The sequence below is a fragment of the Chenopodium quinoa genome, unplaced genomic scaffold, assembly GCF_001683475.1.
Source record: "Chenopodium quinoa cultivar QQ74 unplaced genomic scaffold, ASM168347v1, whole genome shotgun sequence".
NCBI lineage: Eukaryota > Viridiplantae > Streptophyta > Magnoliopsida > Caryophyllales > Amaranthaceae > Chenopodium > Chenopodium quinoa.
In genome coordinates, this window is record NW_018745105.1 from 1,917,952 (window position 1) to 1,933,892 (window position 15,941).

At 35.5% G+C, this 15,941-nt stretch overlaps 1 protein-coding gene and 1 pseudogene across 1 annotated transcript; one reads left to right on the forward strand and one right to left on the reverse strand.

The window, feature by feature from the left end:
- Positions 1-3,853: 3,853 nt before the first annotated feature.
- Positions 3,854-5,677, forward strand: LOC110710035. Its single transcript, XM_021888298.1, has one exon. It carries the CDS (start codon positions 3,854-3,856, stop codon positions 5,675-5,677), a length of 1,824 nt encoding a protein of 607 aa, XP_021743990.1.
- A 7,006-nt stretch (positions 5,678-12,683) lies between these two features.
- Positions 12,684-15,632, reverse strand: LOC110710036 (annotated as a pseudogene).
- Between the last annotated feature and the right edge of the window lie 309 nt (positions 15,633-15,941).

Consider the following 15,941-nt stretch of genomic DNA (forward strand, 5'->3'; position numbering starts at 1 on the left):
TGTGAAAATTTGCTTTATATAGGCTAGTGGAAAAGAGCGGGAAAACTTCGTTTATGAAAGTGACACGTGTAGCTTTAGATTGGAGTGCCCTCTGTTTTATTATAGTTATAGATAGATTACTTTCACCTACTAACAGTTAATATATCTCTAGTAACCATACTTTATATCAAACAATTCTCCTTCTGGTCATAACCCTATAATTTTTCAAAAACTTTTAGACAACCCCACTGTTGTGATTATTATGAAACATAAGAAGTATTTACTTCTAACAATATATAAGTATATTATTGTATACTTATATTATTGTCACGTTCATGGAAAAAAAAGTATATTATTGTATAATGTGAGAAAATATATCCTAATTTAATATTTTGTCACGTTCATAATATAATAAGGTTACTACCAGAATATAAAAAAACATTGTTTTTCTATGTAATGACCAAACATAGTTTAAATCATTACCTAACCCACAAACAAATTCAAGAAATCTTAATTACATTTATCGGATCAAAATGCAACCACTTCATCTTTTACATACCAACTTGCTAATCCTTGTTCTTTGAGAAAATTACACAATTTAAGTCACAAAAAATCATATTTTGAACCATTCAAAGCGGAATTCATCTTTTGCAAATACTTATAAATGAGATTGTTGTTGAGATTTTTTATGAATGAAAATCTAAAATCAAGAACTGCAAAAAACACAATTTGTTTACGAAATTCTATCCCGATTTTAGTCCGGATTTGCAAATTCATCAACAACTAACATTGATTTTGGAAATAGGGGGTTAATCTATGACATGATTGTTGAACAATATAAACAATGATGAACAATGTGAAGTATGAACAATGTTGAATGATTTTAATTTTGTTCGAAAATTAATTAATATTACAAAAAATAGATTTTTATAAATTATAATTATGTATTTCTAAAAAAAATACATGTATTAAAAAGAATACAAAAAAAAACAATTTTAATACATTATGGATATTAAAAAGAATTCTAAATGAAATTAAAAATAAAAATATTAAATATAGGCCAATCAGATTTTGCCACATCAGCAAATTACAGTGTTATTTTTAAAGAATGACATTGTAGAATTTTCAAATCTACAAGGCTAGACATCTGACTGTATACTAATTAATCGAAAAATCAGTTGTAAAACAACTAATAAAGTGACACAAAATTCTTAGCTGACAAGCTTAGTTCAGATACTTGTTTCCTCATCTAAGATATTAAGAATGTTATTGAGAACGTATCCAAGGCAAATATTAACCTGCAACAGAATACAAAACAAGTCATTAAAGGATGTTGAGCATTTGAAGAAGCTTTCTTGACATATATTATTAGCAACAAAAGAAGTGAGTTAAATTACAGTACATTAAAATACATGGTTTCATGAGGGGTTAAAAGCCAACAACTACGCTTAGTAGATACAAAGTAATCGTCACTGTTAAAAGCATTCAACGCTCAAAAGTCAAGTTAAACTCTGAGTTAGTGACAGAAGACCAATAAGCCTTTTATCTTTGAATAAGAAAAATTACATCAAATTAAAAAAGAAGATTACAGGGAAGAGGATCAGTGACACCCAAATCAATCAAAAAGAAAGAGGAGGTCCTATCATGTACGGAGTATAGCATAAAAATATACAAACTGATGAATTGATGGCCTGGGGATGTTGAAGAGTTTGTAACCAATGATGCATTGATTCTCATTCATGGGAACCTATAAGAGTTTATAGGTAATTATGGGTTTTTAACCATTGGAAAATACTGATGAAATGCTACTGATCATTTTTAAAAAAACTTATAAATCATTGAATAGATAATTAAACAAAAACATTAGTTACTTGATTCAAATCAAGCTAAGTAAGATAATATGCAGTACTTTGTATTAAAAACTCAATCAAATATAAATGAATGTAAAGCTAATTTAAAATAATCAAACAAAATGTATTTTTGACTTTTTGTGATTTGATAAAATTTAAATTCAGGTTATAGAACAATTCACAATTTCAAAATAGCAAATAACACCTATAATTTTCTTATAATAGTATTTTAATTTGTACCAAAATTCAGGGTTATATTATAAAACCTTTAATCTTGCAATTTAATCTATCTGCATCAACAATAATAGTGATTAAATCATATAATCAAAAGTGGTCATTCAGGAACTAAAAAAACTGAACAAGATTAACTTTAAAAAATGAAACATCAGGAAAACTTAAGCTACGTAGAGAAACACAAAGAGGATTCGCTAATGTCTTATGTTCGATTTTCAATATGATCTTATTTAGTGAAATTAAAGCATAAATGAAGATACATACACATGACATACCCCCTTGACTAATCAAATAAATCACAAAGGAGAAGAAAGACGCACCAATGTGAATGTTGGGGATGTGTTGAATATAGGGCCAGTCCTCTCCAGGTGGATCTTTATGGCATCTTCTCTTCAGGGTTTCTGAACAGCCCCAAAGGTGAAGTGTTGTGAGTGAAGTGAGTTTAGGCATCCAATTTGGGATGGCTTTCAGTGCTTTGTGTCCGTAAATTTTCAGGGCGGGCAAAGACTGCATCCAATTGGGCAGATCCACATCCTCCTTGCTCATCCATAGAATTAGATTGATAATGTCGATCTTAAGTTTTGATGATGACTCAAGGAACCTAAGCAAACCTATAGGGACTTTAACTTTTGTCTATTAGCTTTGATGTATTGACAGGTTTTATATGCAACGAAGTTCTAGAGTTAGAATGGAGCATGGAACAAGTCTAAAGGATGAGCTATGGACGAGCATAGAAGACAATCAGAAGCCAAGTTCCCTGAGTGAGGAACTGAAGCTCCAGAGTTGAAGCTTCACTGTGTTCCAAGGAGTATATTGTATCTTTATTATTTATTATAGGCTTCTTGTATATATGTTAAGTACATTGTTAATTGATAGGATTTAAGTGGATTTAATTTCAGTTTATAAAGATTTTATTTTTCCTTTCTTTAAAAGATTTAATTTTATTTCGGAAAAAATATCTTTTAAGTAAAATATCTTATTTATTAAAAGATTTTATGGTCTGATTTATCCTAACATTTTGGAAAATCTGACTTGGTAAAACTATTTTTCAAACGGCTTTTACTTGGTAAAGGAGGTTGAGAAAATATAGGAACCAATTCCTTGTTGTGCGCTTTAGCTTGCTGCTCAAGCATCCACGAACTGCACTTCCTTATTTCATGGAAGTTGTGGTATAGTGGGAGCTAAGGAAAACGTAAGGTTTTCAACCGCTTTCCTCCTGTATAAATAGGATTAGTTTTTTGTTTTGAAAAACACACTTGAGCATTACGATTCTTAGCTTTTCTAAAAGAGTCAAAAATCCACTTAAGTCCTTGAGTGTCTTTGTACTTAGCATCTTAGTAGTTTTATATTGAGTTGTATTGGGGTAGAGTTTGGGTAAACTCTAGAGTGTGAAATTGCTTTGAGTGAAGTAAGGAGAAAGAGAGAGATTCGAGAGCTCAACTGATTGAGGGATTAGTTGAGGGGGAACTTAAGTTCGTAGAGGAACTTGAGTTTAGAAGTCTTAATTTGTAATAGGTTGTTTGCTCTATTATTATTAAGAGTTGTGATTAAAATCCCTTGTGGTCGTGGTTTTTCTTCTTGATTAGGGCCAAGAAGTTTTCCACGTAAAATCTCTCTTGCACTTTAAAGTTTTGTTTAAGTTTCTTTAAGAATTCCGCAAAAATTACCCTAATTCCTCAACAATACAATTCACCCCCCTCTTGTATTGTTCATTCGAGTCAACAATTGGTATCAGAGCGGTTCCTCGAAGAAATCAGGAAACCCTAACGAGTTAAGATCCTGGAATCAAGATGAACAATCACGAGAAACTGGAAGAAGGTTACTCTACGCAGCGTCCTCCTATGTTCAATGAAAAATTCTACACCTATTGGAAGAACAGGATGAAGATTTTTATCAAAGCCGACAACTACCAGGTTTGGAGAGTGATCGAAGTTGGTGATTTTGAAATTACCAAAACCACTGGTGAAAATGAGGTAGTACCTAAACCCATGTCTGAATTTGATAAGGAAGATTTTGAGAAAATGGAAATTAATGCACTTGTTGTTAAATTACTTCATTGTGGACTTGGACCAAATGAACACAACCGTGTTATGGGTTGTAAAAATGCTAAAGAAATTTGGGATTTACTTCAAGTCACTCATGAAGGAACTAACGAAGTGAAACGCTCTAAGATTGACTTGCTTTTGTCAAAATATGAACGGTTTGAAATGCAACCAAAAGAATCAATTCATGAAATGTTAACTAGATTTACTAACATTACTAATGAGCTTGTTTCTCTTGGAAAGAAAATCCCTATTGATGAGCAGGTCAGAAAAGTTCTAAGAAGCCTCCCCCAAGATGAGAGATGGAGAGCCAAGGTGACAGCCTTACAAGAAACAAAGGACTTCACAAAGTTCAATATTGAGCAACTTGCTGGTTCCCTTATAACCCATGAGCTGCACCTAGGAACAAGCAACAGTGAAGGAAACCGAGGAAAAGGCTTGGCTCTCAAAGCTAGAGATCAAGAAGACTCTGAAGTTGATGAAGAAGAGGCTGCTATGTTGGTGAGAAGGTTTAAAAGAATGTTCAACCAAAACAACAAGTCAAGGAACTTCACCAAGAAACCCTCTACTTCAAAAACTGACTCTAGTTGTCACAAATGTGGATCTCTAGTACACTTTATTCGTGAGTGTCCACTTTGGGATACAGAGAAAGGTAAAGGGAAGGCAAAGGAACAAGTTAAGAGCAACTACAACAAAACTCCTTTCAATAAAACAGACATTATGAAGGCTATGATTGCTGCCTGGGGAGATTCTAAAAGTGAGGATGAAGAGAAACAACCTGAAGAAAAAACAACTCATCTATGTCTGATGGCCAAACGTGATGAAAAGGCTTACAACGATGAGCTTGCTAAAGAGGTATTCCTTGATCCTAATGTGCTTAAAACTTATACTAAAGATGATCTCATTGATTTAGTGTTTGAATTAGAAGATGACTGGACTCACACTAGTATTCGTCTAGGTGAATGTCAAAGAGCTCTCAAAGTCAGCAAGGAACATAGTACGTGGATTGAGAATCAACGAACTGATGTTCAAAGTAGATTTTTTGAACTTTTTGACAAAAATCTTCTATTAAAAGAAATGAATGAGAAACTCAAGTTTGAGATTATCATGGTTAGTGTAGAATTGACTCAATACAAACTTGCTAATACTGAAGTGTCTCCAAGTTCCTCTTCTGAATCTTTGCCTAAATTCAATGAGGATTTTGAAAAATTAAAATATGATCTTGACGAGTTAAGAATTGAAAAGGAAAAATTAGAGAAGGAAATTGAGCTTCGAAAAGAAAGAAGCATTAGCCAGTTTGGAATTCCTAAGTGGATAGAGAATGCTCAAACCAAAAGAACTGAAGGTCTAGGATTCATACGTTCTAAGCATAAGGGCAAGAAAAAATATGTAGACCTGCCTAGTTATAAAGTATGTACCTTCTGTGGTAAAACTGGTCATCTTGTTGCCACGTGTTACAAGAAGGAACAGTCTGTTAGTAAGAATGTTAGGCAAGTTTGGGTAAAGAAATCTGATATTGCTTCAACTTCCAAGGAACCCAAGGAAACCTGGGTTCCTGAATCTAACCAATAAGTTCTTTTGCAGGTCCTAGTGAGGGGGAACAACACGTGGTACCTCGACAGTGGTTGTTCAAAGCATATGACAGGAGATAAATCAAAGTTTCTCTCACTAGAGGCCTATCCAGGAGGAACCGTGACCTTTGGAGACAACAAAAAGGGTGAAGTAATTGCTAAAGGAAAAGTAGGAAGGTCCAATTCTCATTCAATAGAAAATGTACTTTTGGTCGAGGGTTTGATGCACAATTTGCTGAGCATATCACAATTTTGTAATAAAGGAAACTCTGTAAGTTTTACCTCTGATTCATGCAACATCATTAATGATAAAACAGGAAGGATTGTTCTTGAAGGAACTAGAAAAGGGAACACATACATTGTGGATCTAAATTCTGTTCCAAGGAACAACCTTACCTACTTGAGTGCCATTAATGATGATCCTTTATTATGGCATAAACGTTTTGGACATGCTAGCTTCTCACTCATGGATAAACTTAGAACAAGGAACTTGGTTATAGGGCTTCCCTCAGTCAAGTTCCTCATGCAACATATCTGTGATGCATGTGTGAGAGGCAAGCAAGTCAGGTCTTCTTTTAAAAGCAAAAACATGGTCAGCACTACAAAGCCATTGGAGCTAATTCATATGGATTTGTGTGGTCCCATGCGTGTTCAAAGTAGAAGTGGAAAGAAATATGTTTTAGTTATTATTGACGATTTTTCTAGGATTTACTTGGGTGATTTTTCTGTCTAGCAAGGATGAAACTTTTGATGAATTTGTGTCCTTTGCCAAAAGAGTACAAAAGTCAAGTGGAAATCTAATTATCCACATTCGATCAGATCATGGAACTGAGTTTGAGAATTCAAGATTCGATGACTTTTGCAAAGAAAATGGCATGGATCATAACTTTTCAGCCCCAACAACCCCTCAACATAACGGAGTAGTTGAAAGGAAGAACATGACTCTAGAAGACATGGCAAGAACTATGCTCATAGCAAGTGGTCTTCCAAGAAACTTCTGGGATGAAGCTATTAATACTGCATGTTATATTATTAACAGAGTTATGATGAGACCAATCATCAATAAGACTCCTTATGAACTGTTTAAGAGCAGGAAACCCAATATTTCTCACTTTCGAGCTTTTGGATGCAGGTGTTTTGTTCATAATAATGGAAAAAGGAACATAGGAAAATTTGATGAAAGAAGTGATGAAGTTGTGTTCCTTGGCTATGCATCAAATAGCAAAGCTTACAGAGTTTACAATAAAAATACATAAAGAAAATGCTGAAGTTCCACGAACCAAGGAAGTAAGAGAGGAACCTGAGCAGGAACATAAAGAAAATGCTGAAGTTCCTAATCAAGAAAACCCAGAGGAATAAGATCATGGAGAACCTGGAAACAAGGAAAATGGAGAAGAAGCTGAAGAAGAAGTGCCTCAAATAGGAGTTCCTGCCATAGAATTTCAACCAAAGCCATTCAGATATCGAGGCTCTCATCCAACAGACCTTATTATAAGTGATATTGGTAGAGGAACTCAGACCAGATCACAGTTGAGGAACTTATGTGCCTTTCAAGCCTTCCTATCCATTATTGAGCCAAGGAATCATGATGAAGCACTAAAGGATGCTGACTGGATAATTGCCATGCAAGATGAACTCAATGAGTTCGAAAGGAACAAGGTCTGACATCTTGAAGAGAAACCTAAATACAAAAAGGTTATAGGGCTCAAGTGGGTATTCAGGAATAAGCTGGATGAATATGGAACAATTGTGAGAAACAAAGTAAGACATGTTGTGAAGGGCTATAATTAGCAAGAAGGTATTGACTTTGAAGAAACTTTTGCTCCTGTTGCTAGATTAGAAGCTATTAGAATCTTAATTGCTTTTTCCTCTTTTATGGGTTTCAAACTATATCAAATGGATGTTAAGTGTGCTTTCCTAAATGGTTTTCTTGAAGAAGAGGTGTTCGTGGAACAACCTCCTGGTTTTGAAAATCCCCAATTTCCTAATCATGTCTTTAAGCTTGATAAAGCTCTTTATGGGCTGAAACAAGCACCTAGAGCTTGGTATGAGAGGCTCTCTAAGTTCCTTCTAAAAAAAGATTTTAAAAGAGGTAAATTAGATAAAACTTTGTTTTTAAAATCTGAAGGAACTGACTTACTAGTTATTCAAATATATGTTGATGATATTATTTTTGGAGCAACTAACGAAAACTTGTGCAAGTACTTTGCTGAGCTAATGAGTGGTGAATTTGAGATGAGCATGATGGGGGAACTCAACTTCTTTCTTGGACTACAAATCAAACAAACTAAAAGAGGTATTGCAATTCACCAACAAAAATATGTCAAGGAACTGCTAAAGAAATATAACCTTGACCAAGCAAAGACCAACCATACTCCAATGGGAATAGGCACAAGGTTAGATGAAGATCTACAAGGAACTAGTGTAGATCAAACCAAATACAAAGGTATGATTGGATCCCTTTTATATTTGACTGCTAGCAGACTTGATATTGCATTTAGTGTTGGCTTATGTGCAAGGTTTCAGTCAATCCTAAGGAGTCACACCTTACGGCAGTAAAAAGGATCCTACGATATCTCAAAGGAACTGACCATCTTTGTCTCTTCTATCCTAGAAGTGATACTTTTAATTTAAAAGGTTTTGCAGATGCTGACTATACAGGAGATTTGGTGAATAGGAAGAGTAATTCAGGAATGATTCAGTTTCTCGGGCCATGCCTAGTTTCTTGGGGATCCAAGAAACAGAATACAGTGGCCTTGTCAACTGCTGAAGCTGAATATGTGGCAGCTGCTGCCTGCTGTTCTCAAGTACTTTGGATAAAACAACAACTAAGAGATTATGGTATGAAGTATAATTGCATTCCTATTTATTGTGATAATACTAGTGCCATATGCATTTCAAAAGATCCAGTTCATCATTCTCGTGTGAAACATATTCACATACGACATCATTTCCTTAAGGATAATGTGGAAAAAGGTTTAATTAAGTTAGATTTTTGTGAAACTGAAAATCAAATTGCTGACATTCTTACTAAGCCTTTAAGCAGGGACAAATTTGAAAAGATGCGCATGGAACTTGGAATGATACAATTGAGTTAAGAAGACCTCAAGTTCCCCCAAGGTATAAGTCAATCATGCATGCATTATATGTATCTTACACAATATGTATATGTGAAAACATAGTCCTAAGCATTAGAATGTATGGCATTGCATATGGGATTGTGGCTGTATGTGAAGAAATCAAATTACATTAGGCATGTTTGTATTTTAACAAACTATGTTGATTTGTTCCTAGTTCCTCCGAAATAATCTATAAGATTTTGTTCTATCTTTTTGTGAATTAATTAACTGGGTCAGTTGATTGATTTTATCTACTTAAAATCTTATCTTTTATTTTGAATTATCCTCCATTGCTTATCTTTTAAATTTCAAATTCTTTCCTTGAAATTGTTGATTAAATACCCGTGACCTTTTACATTCAATTCAAAGTTCTTGACCAAAAATAATCTGCAATTAACTTAAACCCTTCATGTCAAATCACATTAAAATCTGACCAAGTGAAAAGTTTTGTGCTATTCTTCATCAATCGACACCTACCCCATTTAATTAACCTTCTACACCTTTTCACCGATTAAATTCACCCCTCTAAATTCCACCATTATAAAATGAAGCCAAACCCTAACCACTGTTCCTCACCACCTCACTCCGTAAAATACACACTCATATTTAGTGACACCTCTCCAATTCCCATGGAAATATCACCCAAAATTCAAAACTCTCCTCAAAAGGAATCACCCATGGAAATAGAGATTGAAACCTCGGTCAAAACCGCTGCTGAAAAACCCCAAAACAAACCTATGGCTCGCAGTGATTGGAAAAAGAGGAAGATCGAGGCTAAAGAAGAATTGGACTATGAGGAACTGGGTGAACCAATTCAAGGGGAAAAGTCAAAGTCCGCTGCTGTCAAAAGGCTTGAAGCCAGCTCTGAACGTTTCATTCCTGGGTTTTGTATAATCTAAAGTGGTGCGAATCGAGTAAGCACTCTGAACTTCTTGATATTCTTGAAGCACAAAATTGGATTAAGCTGTTTATTGAATGCTATGACAATGTGATTGCACATGCACCTTTAAAGGAATTTTGTGCGAATTTTAAGAATGTGAATGGAGTTTGTGTTAGCAAAGTTAAAAACAAGAAAATTAGTTTTGATGTTGATGATTTAGCTGCTATGTTTAGAACCCCTAATGAGAGATTTGATGAGTATTTTAAGGGAGAAACTGAATTGAGTGTAGAGGGTGTTCCTATTGAGAAAATTGTTGAGTCAATTGGGGGTAAAGCTTCCAAAGTCCGAACCAACCATAATTTGTTTTCACCTATTCAAAAGCTGTTGTTTATTTTTGTTCACCTAGCCATCATTCCGAGAACCCATCATAGACATGAGGCTAATCACCTTGATGCCGTGCTTATGTATTGCCTTGAAAACAAAATACAGATAAATTTTCCATCTTTGATGATTCAGCAGCTCACTTATTGTCTTTCCAATCATCTAAAGGTTGGGTATGCAAATTTGATAATCACTCTTCTTGAAAGTTGTGGAATTTCCATGACTAACTATGAATCCCTTAAGCTTAAAACAAACCATTATGTCCAACCCAAAACTCTTAAAGCCCGAAACCTAATTGTTGTTGAAGGAACTACTCAATTTCTCTCAAAATCCATCTCTAAGCCTAAACAGGATGAGAGTAGTTTGAAGAAAAAGGAGGATGAAGAGTTGGATAAATGGTTGGAGGGAGAGGACAGTGAGAAAGAAGGTGAACAGAAAAAGAAAGAGGTGATTGTGATGCCAAACCAAAAGAGTACTCAAAGCTCTGGGAAGAGACAAAGTACTAGGTTGGCTATTAGGCCAAGAGGGAAGGACAAGGCTGAGTCTGCCGCAGTGGTTGATCTGAGCGAAGAGAGAAACAGTGCACCTGGGGATCAAGGGATCCTTGAAGAGAAAACTGGTTCTCAAGGGGAACAGGGCATCCTTCAAGCTTCTGTTGAAAAAACATTTCCTACAGGGTCAGGTTTTGCTAATATCAACAGAGTGAGTTCCACCTTGGAACTTAAGGCTCTCAAGGAGACAGTACAAAAGCTAATTGATACTCAACCAGGGTTGATTCAAAGGATTGAAGCTCTTGAGAAGGTAGTGTCAGACTTGGTGAAAGCTTCCACAGAGCTCACCTCAACAATACATCAGAACACATCAACTCTTTCCAAAGGGCAGGCTGACTTGTTGAAGAAATTGGAGGACTTGGTCATTGAAGAGGTGCCAGCGAATGACGCTGTAGAAGAGACCTAGTCCTCTTCCCCTAAAGCTTAATGTTTTCCTTCTGTCTTAGCTCTAAGACTTTATTTTCTTGAACTTGATCTGACTTGAACTTGTTTTATTTTGCTTCTTTTGGTCTGTAAACAATTAAACAGGGTATTTTCTTTTGTTTTTGATGTTCTGGAGGAACATCAGTTTGTTTATATGGATGTTGCTTGATTGCTTTATGACTATTTGCATACTATTTCTGCCTATATGTGCTTTGTTCTATGCTTTGGACACAAACCAATAAAATGGTGTTGTGTTTAGATATGTATATTTGTGTGCATTAATTTTGATGAACGCCAAAAGGGGGAAAAGAAGGAAAACTCAATAGTTGACAAGCTCTCCATCCATTTACAATAGAAGGTATAACTATAACTTTCATTCAGTTCCTTGTTTAAATTTAGCTAGTTCATTTTTGTTTTAAGTTTTTCGTTTTCTGATTGTCTTTCAAGTTTTTTATTTTGTGAGTTTGCTTAGGTTTGTCATTCATCAAAAAGGGGGAATATTGTTGATCTTAAGTTTTGATGATGACTCAAGGAACCTAAGCAAACCCATAGGGACTTTAACTTTTGTCTATTAGCTTTGATGTATTGACAGGTTTTATATGCAACGAAGTTCTAGAGTTAGAATGGAGCATGGAACAAGTCTAAAGGATGAGCTATGGACGAGCATAGAATACAATCAGAAGCCAAGTTCCCTGAGTGAGGAACTGAAGCTCCAGAGTCGAAGCTTCACTGTGTTCCAAGGAGTCAATTGTATCTTTATTATTTATTTTAGGCTTCTTGTATATATGTTAAGTACATTGTTAATTGAAAGGATTTAAGTGGATTTAATTTCAGTTTATAAAGATTTTATTTTTCCTTTCTTTAAAAGATTTAATTTTATTTCAGAAAAATATCTTTTAAGTAAAATATCTTATTTATTAAAAGATTTTATGTTCTGATTTTATCCTAACATTTTGGAAAATCTGACTTGGTATAACTATTTTTCAAACGGCTTTTACTTGGTAAAGGAGGTTGAGAAAATATAGGAACCACTTCCTTGCTGTGCGCTGCAGCTTGCTGCCCAAGCATCCACGAACTGCACTTCCTTATTTCATGGAAGTTGTGGTATAGTGGGAGCTAAGGAAAACGTAAGGTTTTCAACTGCTTTCCTCCTGTATAAATAGGATTAGTTTTTTGTTTTGAAAAACACACTTGAGCATTACGATTCTTAGCTTTTCTAAAAGAGTCAAAAATCCACTTAAGTCCTTGAGTGTCTTTGTACTTAGCATCTTAGTAGTTTTATATTGAGTTGTATTGGGGTAGAGTTTGGGTAAACTCTAGAGTGTGAAATTGCTTTGAGTGAAGTAAGGAGAAAGAGAGAGATTCGAGAGCTCAACTGATTGAGGGATCAGTTGAGGGGGAACTTAAGTTCGTAGAGGAACTTGAGTTTAGAAATCTTAATTTGTAATAGGTTGTTTGCCCTATTATTATTAAGAGTTGTGATTAAAATCCCTTGTGGTCGTGGTTTTTCTTCTTGATTAGGGCCAAGAAGTTTTCCACGTAAAATCTCTCTTGCACTTTAAAGTTTATTTTAAGTTTCTTTAAGAATTCCACAAAAATTACACTAGTTCCTCAACAATACAATTCACCCCCCTCTTGTATTGTTCATTCGAGTCAACAGATAACACAGTGAAAATACTCTGACGGCAGCATATTTGGCCATGCCATGTTGTCTATGTTAACACTCTGTAATTTGGGATTGCTAGATGTGGAGGAGGATGTGGGAGCTATTTCATCTCTTTTGTTACTAATTATTTGCAGTCCTTCGTTGAAACTCATTAAATTTAGGATTTCTAAATTGGAATATGACGGAAAACATGTCAAATCTAGGCAATCGTATATTCTCAATGTCTGCAATTGGGAAAGGCATGGTAGTAATTGTTGTGATCGAAGCTTGTTGTTGTCTTCCACCCAGCCGACTACCCCTCTCCTCCATCCTTCCAACTTTTGCAGAGATTCTAACCTAACTTCTTCAAGGGAGGGAAATAATAATAGTTCCTTGTCACTGCTTCCCAACCCAGACGACATAGGCATCATGGAGCTGGAATTAGCCCAGGAAGGAACATCCACTTCTATGTACTTTAGCATTGTTAAACAGTCAAGTTGTATGGATTTCAAATTATGCAAGTTTCTCAGGCATGGTAGATACTCCAACTTCCCACAATTATAAATCTTAAGTGTTACTATATTTGGAATAAGAGTTAACCAACCAGGAATTTTTAGACCATTGTAATTTCCCATAGTTAAATACTTCAAATTAGAATGAGGCTGCAAATTTTCCATCAAACTTAAATTTTCATCCATTCCTCCATCATCTCCCACCTCATGTATGAAATAAAACAATATGTGAATTAAATGTTCTGTATTCCTCATGTATAGTCCTTCTCTCATATCATCTTCCTTGACAAAATTCCTATCTTTTTTGGGCCACCTAATGTAAACATTAAGTGTACCTTTGAGGTTGTTAAGAGCCTTTAGGTCTTTAAGGCTATCAAACCATTGTTTCCAACTTGAACAACTCCCTCCTCCACCCACAATAAAATCACTAAGCCTATGAAGGGAAGTCAACTTATCCATGCCCTTGGGCATATATGTATACGTCAAATCATCACAACGATTTACATCTAAGAGCCTGAGCTTAACTAGTTTTCTCATATCTTTTGGAAACTCTCTCAACCTATTGCACCCCCTCACATTCAAGGTCTGTAGATTACAAAGTTTTGTAAATGATTTAGGAAGAACTTGTAGATCTCTATTAAATGAGAGATCTAAATACCTTAAATGCAAGAATTCACCTATGAAGCTTGACAAATTTTTTATTCTTAACGATCTCAAATCCAATGCCCTTAGGCACTTGCAATTCACAACTAATGCCTCCTCCAAAGATTGTATATCTTCTTCAACATTGGAATAAAAATGAAGATGAGATTAAATATGGGTCTTACCTAATAAAGAGTAATTGTCATGTTCCCTCATGTTTACAACAAGTAGATGGCGAACCTTTTTATCTAGGTTGCCTCTAATGGTATTTGTTGCATAGAAAATCTCCTTCCTTGAGACATCTAGAGTAATATCATGCATGAGATCGTGCATCTTACATGAGTGAATCTCACCGAATTCATCTTTCTTGACATCTTGGAAAAAGCATCTCCTCACCAAAATCGAAAAATATTCCTCACAAGCATCTTCTATACTTTGACCTTTATCTAATGGAACAATATAGCCTTGTGCCATCCAAAGGCTTTTCAACTTTTCTTTCTCCATCTCAAAATCCTTAGGATACAATGCGTAATAACTGAAGAAACACTTAATTGGAGATTCAAGATGATGGAAGCTCAACTTCAATATGGACAAAATCCCATTTTCGCTCTCCCTTACGTTGGCTAACCCAATCTCCTGAACTGACTGCCACTTACCTTTGTCTTGACCATACAAAAGACTTCCATCCACTCTTATAGCTAGCGGAACTCGAGCACATCTGTCAACAATCTTTCGCCCAATCTTGACCAAGTCGTAAGGAGGGTTTGATTGTTCTGATGTAAATGCATTATGTTCAAACAAGAGCCATGAGTTTTCCTTGGACAAGCCTTGCAGGTTATACATTTGACCTCCAACAATCGTTGCAGTCTTTTGTGAGCGTGTAGTCACCACAATCCAACTTCCCCTTTGACCTCCAATAAAGTATTTTACCAAATCAAGCCATTGAATATGCTTCTCAGTCCAAACATCATCTAAAACAAGCAAGTATTTCTCACCTTGTAGCTGTTCTTGAACTAGGCTTTGCACTTTATCCATAGTATAGCACTCGTCAAACTTCTGACCCATAATCTTGCAAATCACTTCTTTCACATCCAGTTCTTTCTGATCTTGATCAGCGACACAAGTCCATTTCCTCAACGGAAATGCAGATTTGACCCTGGGATCATTATACACAAGTTGCGCAAGAGCAGTTTTGCCCAACCCTTCGATTCCCACCACAGTCAAGAAAGAAACATTTTGTTTAACATTAGTATCAAGTAACATACCAATGATATTCTCCAAGTCATCCTTTCTTTCGATGATGTCAGCTTCATTCACGTGTGAATCGGTGTCAGACCGTCTATTCCTCATAGGTTGAGGACCATGCTTAAAGCTAAATTGCTTGTTGTAAGCAATAGCATCCAGCTTCTTCTTGATCTTCTTAACTCCTTGACTCATTCTATAAGCAACGCTAAGTGGGTTGTTGGAAAACGAAAAGAAGCTCGAAACTTTTTAAGAGACTTTACCATCAGCCTTGAGGAGTTGTTTCTGCTGAGCAATAGTGACAAACTCACCTAGCAGATCATCCGCTTCAAAGACAGCATCCTTGAGCTCGTCAATCAAACGTCTTTCTTGATGGGGGAGGAGCTTCTGCTTGATCTCAGCAGCATCACGGAGAACAGAATCGATAGTTTCAACAGTGCTTTGGAGGTCATCAAGTTGGGATTTGTAGTCAGTCATTGAGTGGATCTCTTTCAGCTCTTGACATTGCAGCGCAGCTAAAATAGTTTGAACAGCAGAAAGAGTGGTACCAGCAATCTCCATTTTTTCTGTTTTGGTTATTGGTTTTAATATGGTGCTGCAGTTATGCGTGTTTCAGTGTGTGCGAGAGACTGTATAATGGAGGATGGATAGTGAAACCAGGGTATTAATAAATTGCTTGTATGTTGTATCATCAAATTCAAGAAAAACTCACGTGCATTTGAATGGGTATGAACAAATTCTAGGAAACCTCACGTACGTGCATTGGAAGGGAATCAACAATCACAGACTAGAGGATACCAAATTCGTAATAAGATTTTTTTTTTTTTTTTTAACAAAGAGAGTACTTCATAATAAGGTAAAAAAATAAAA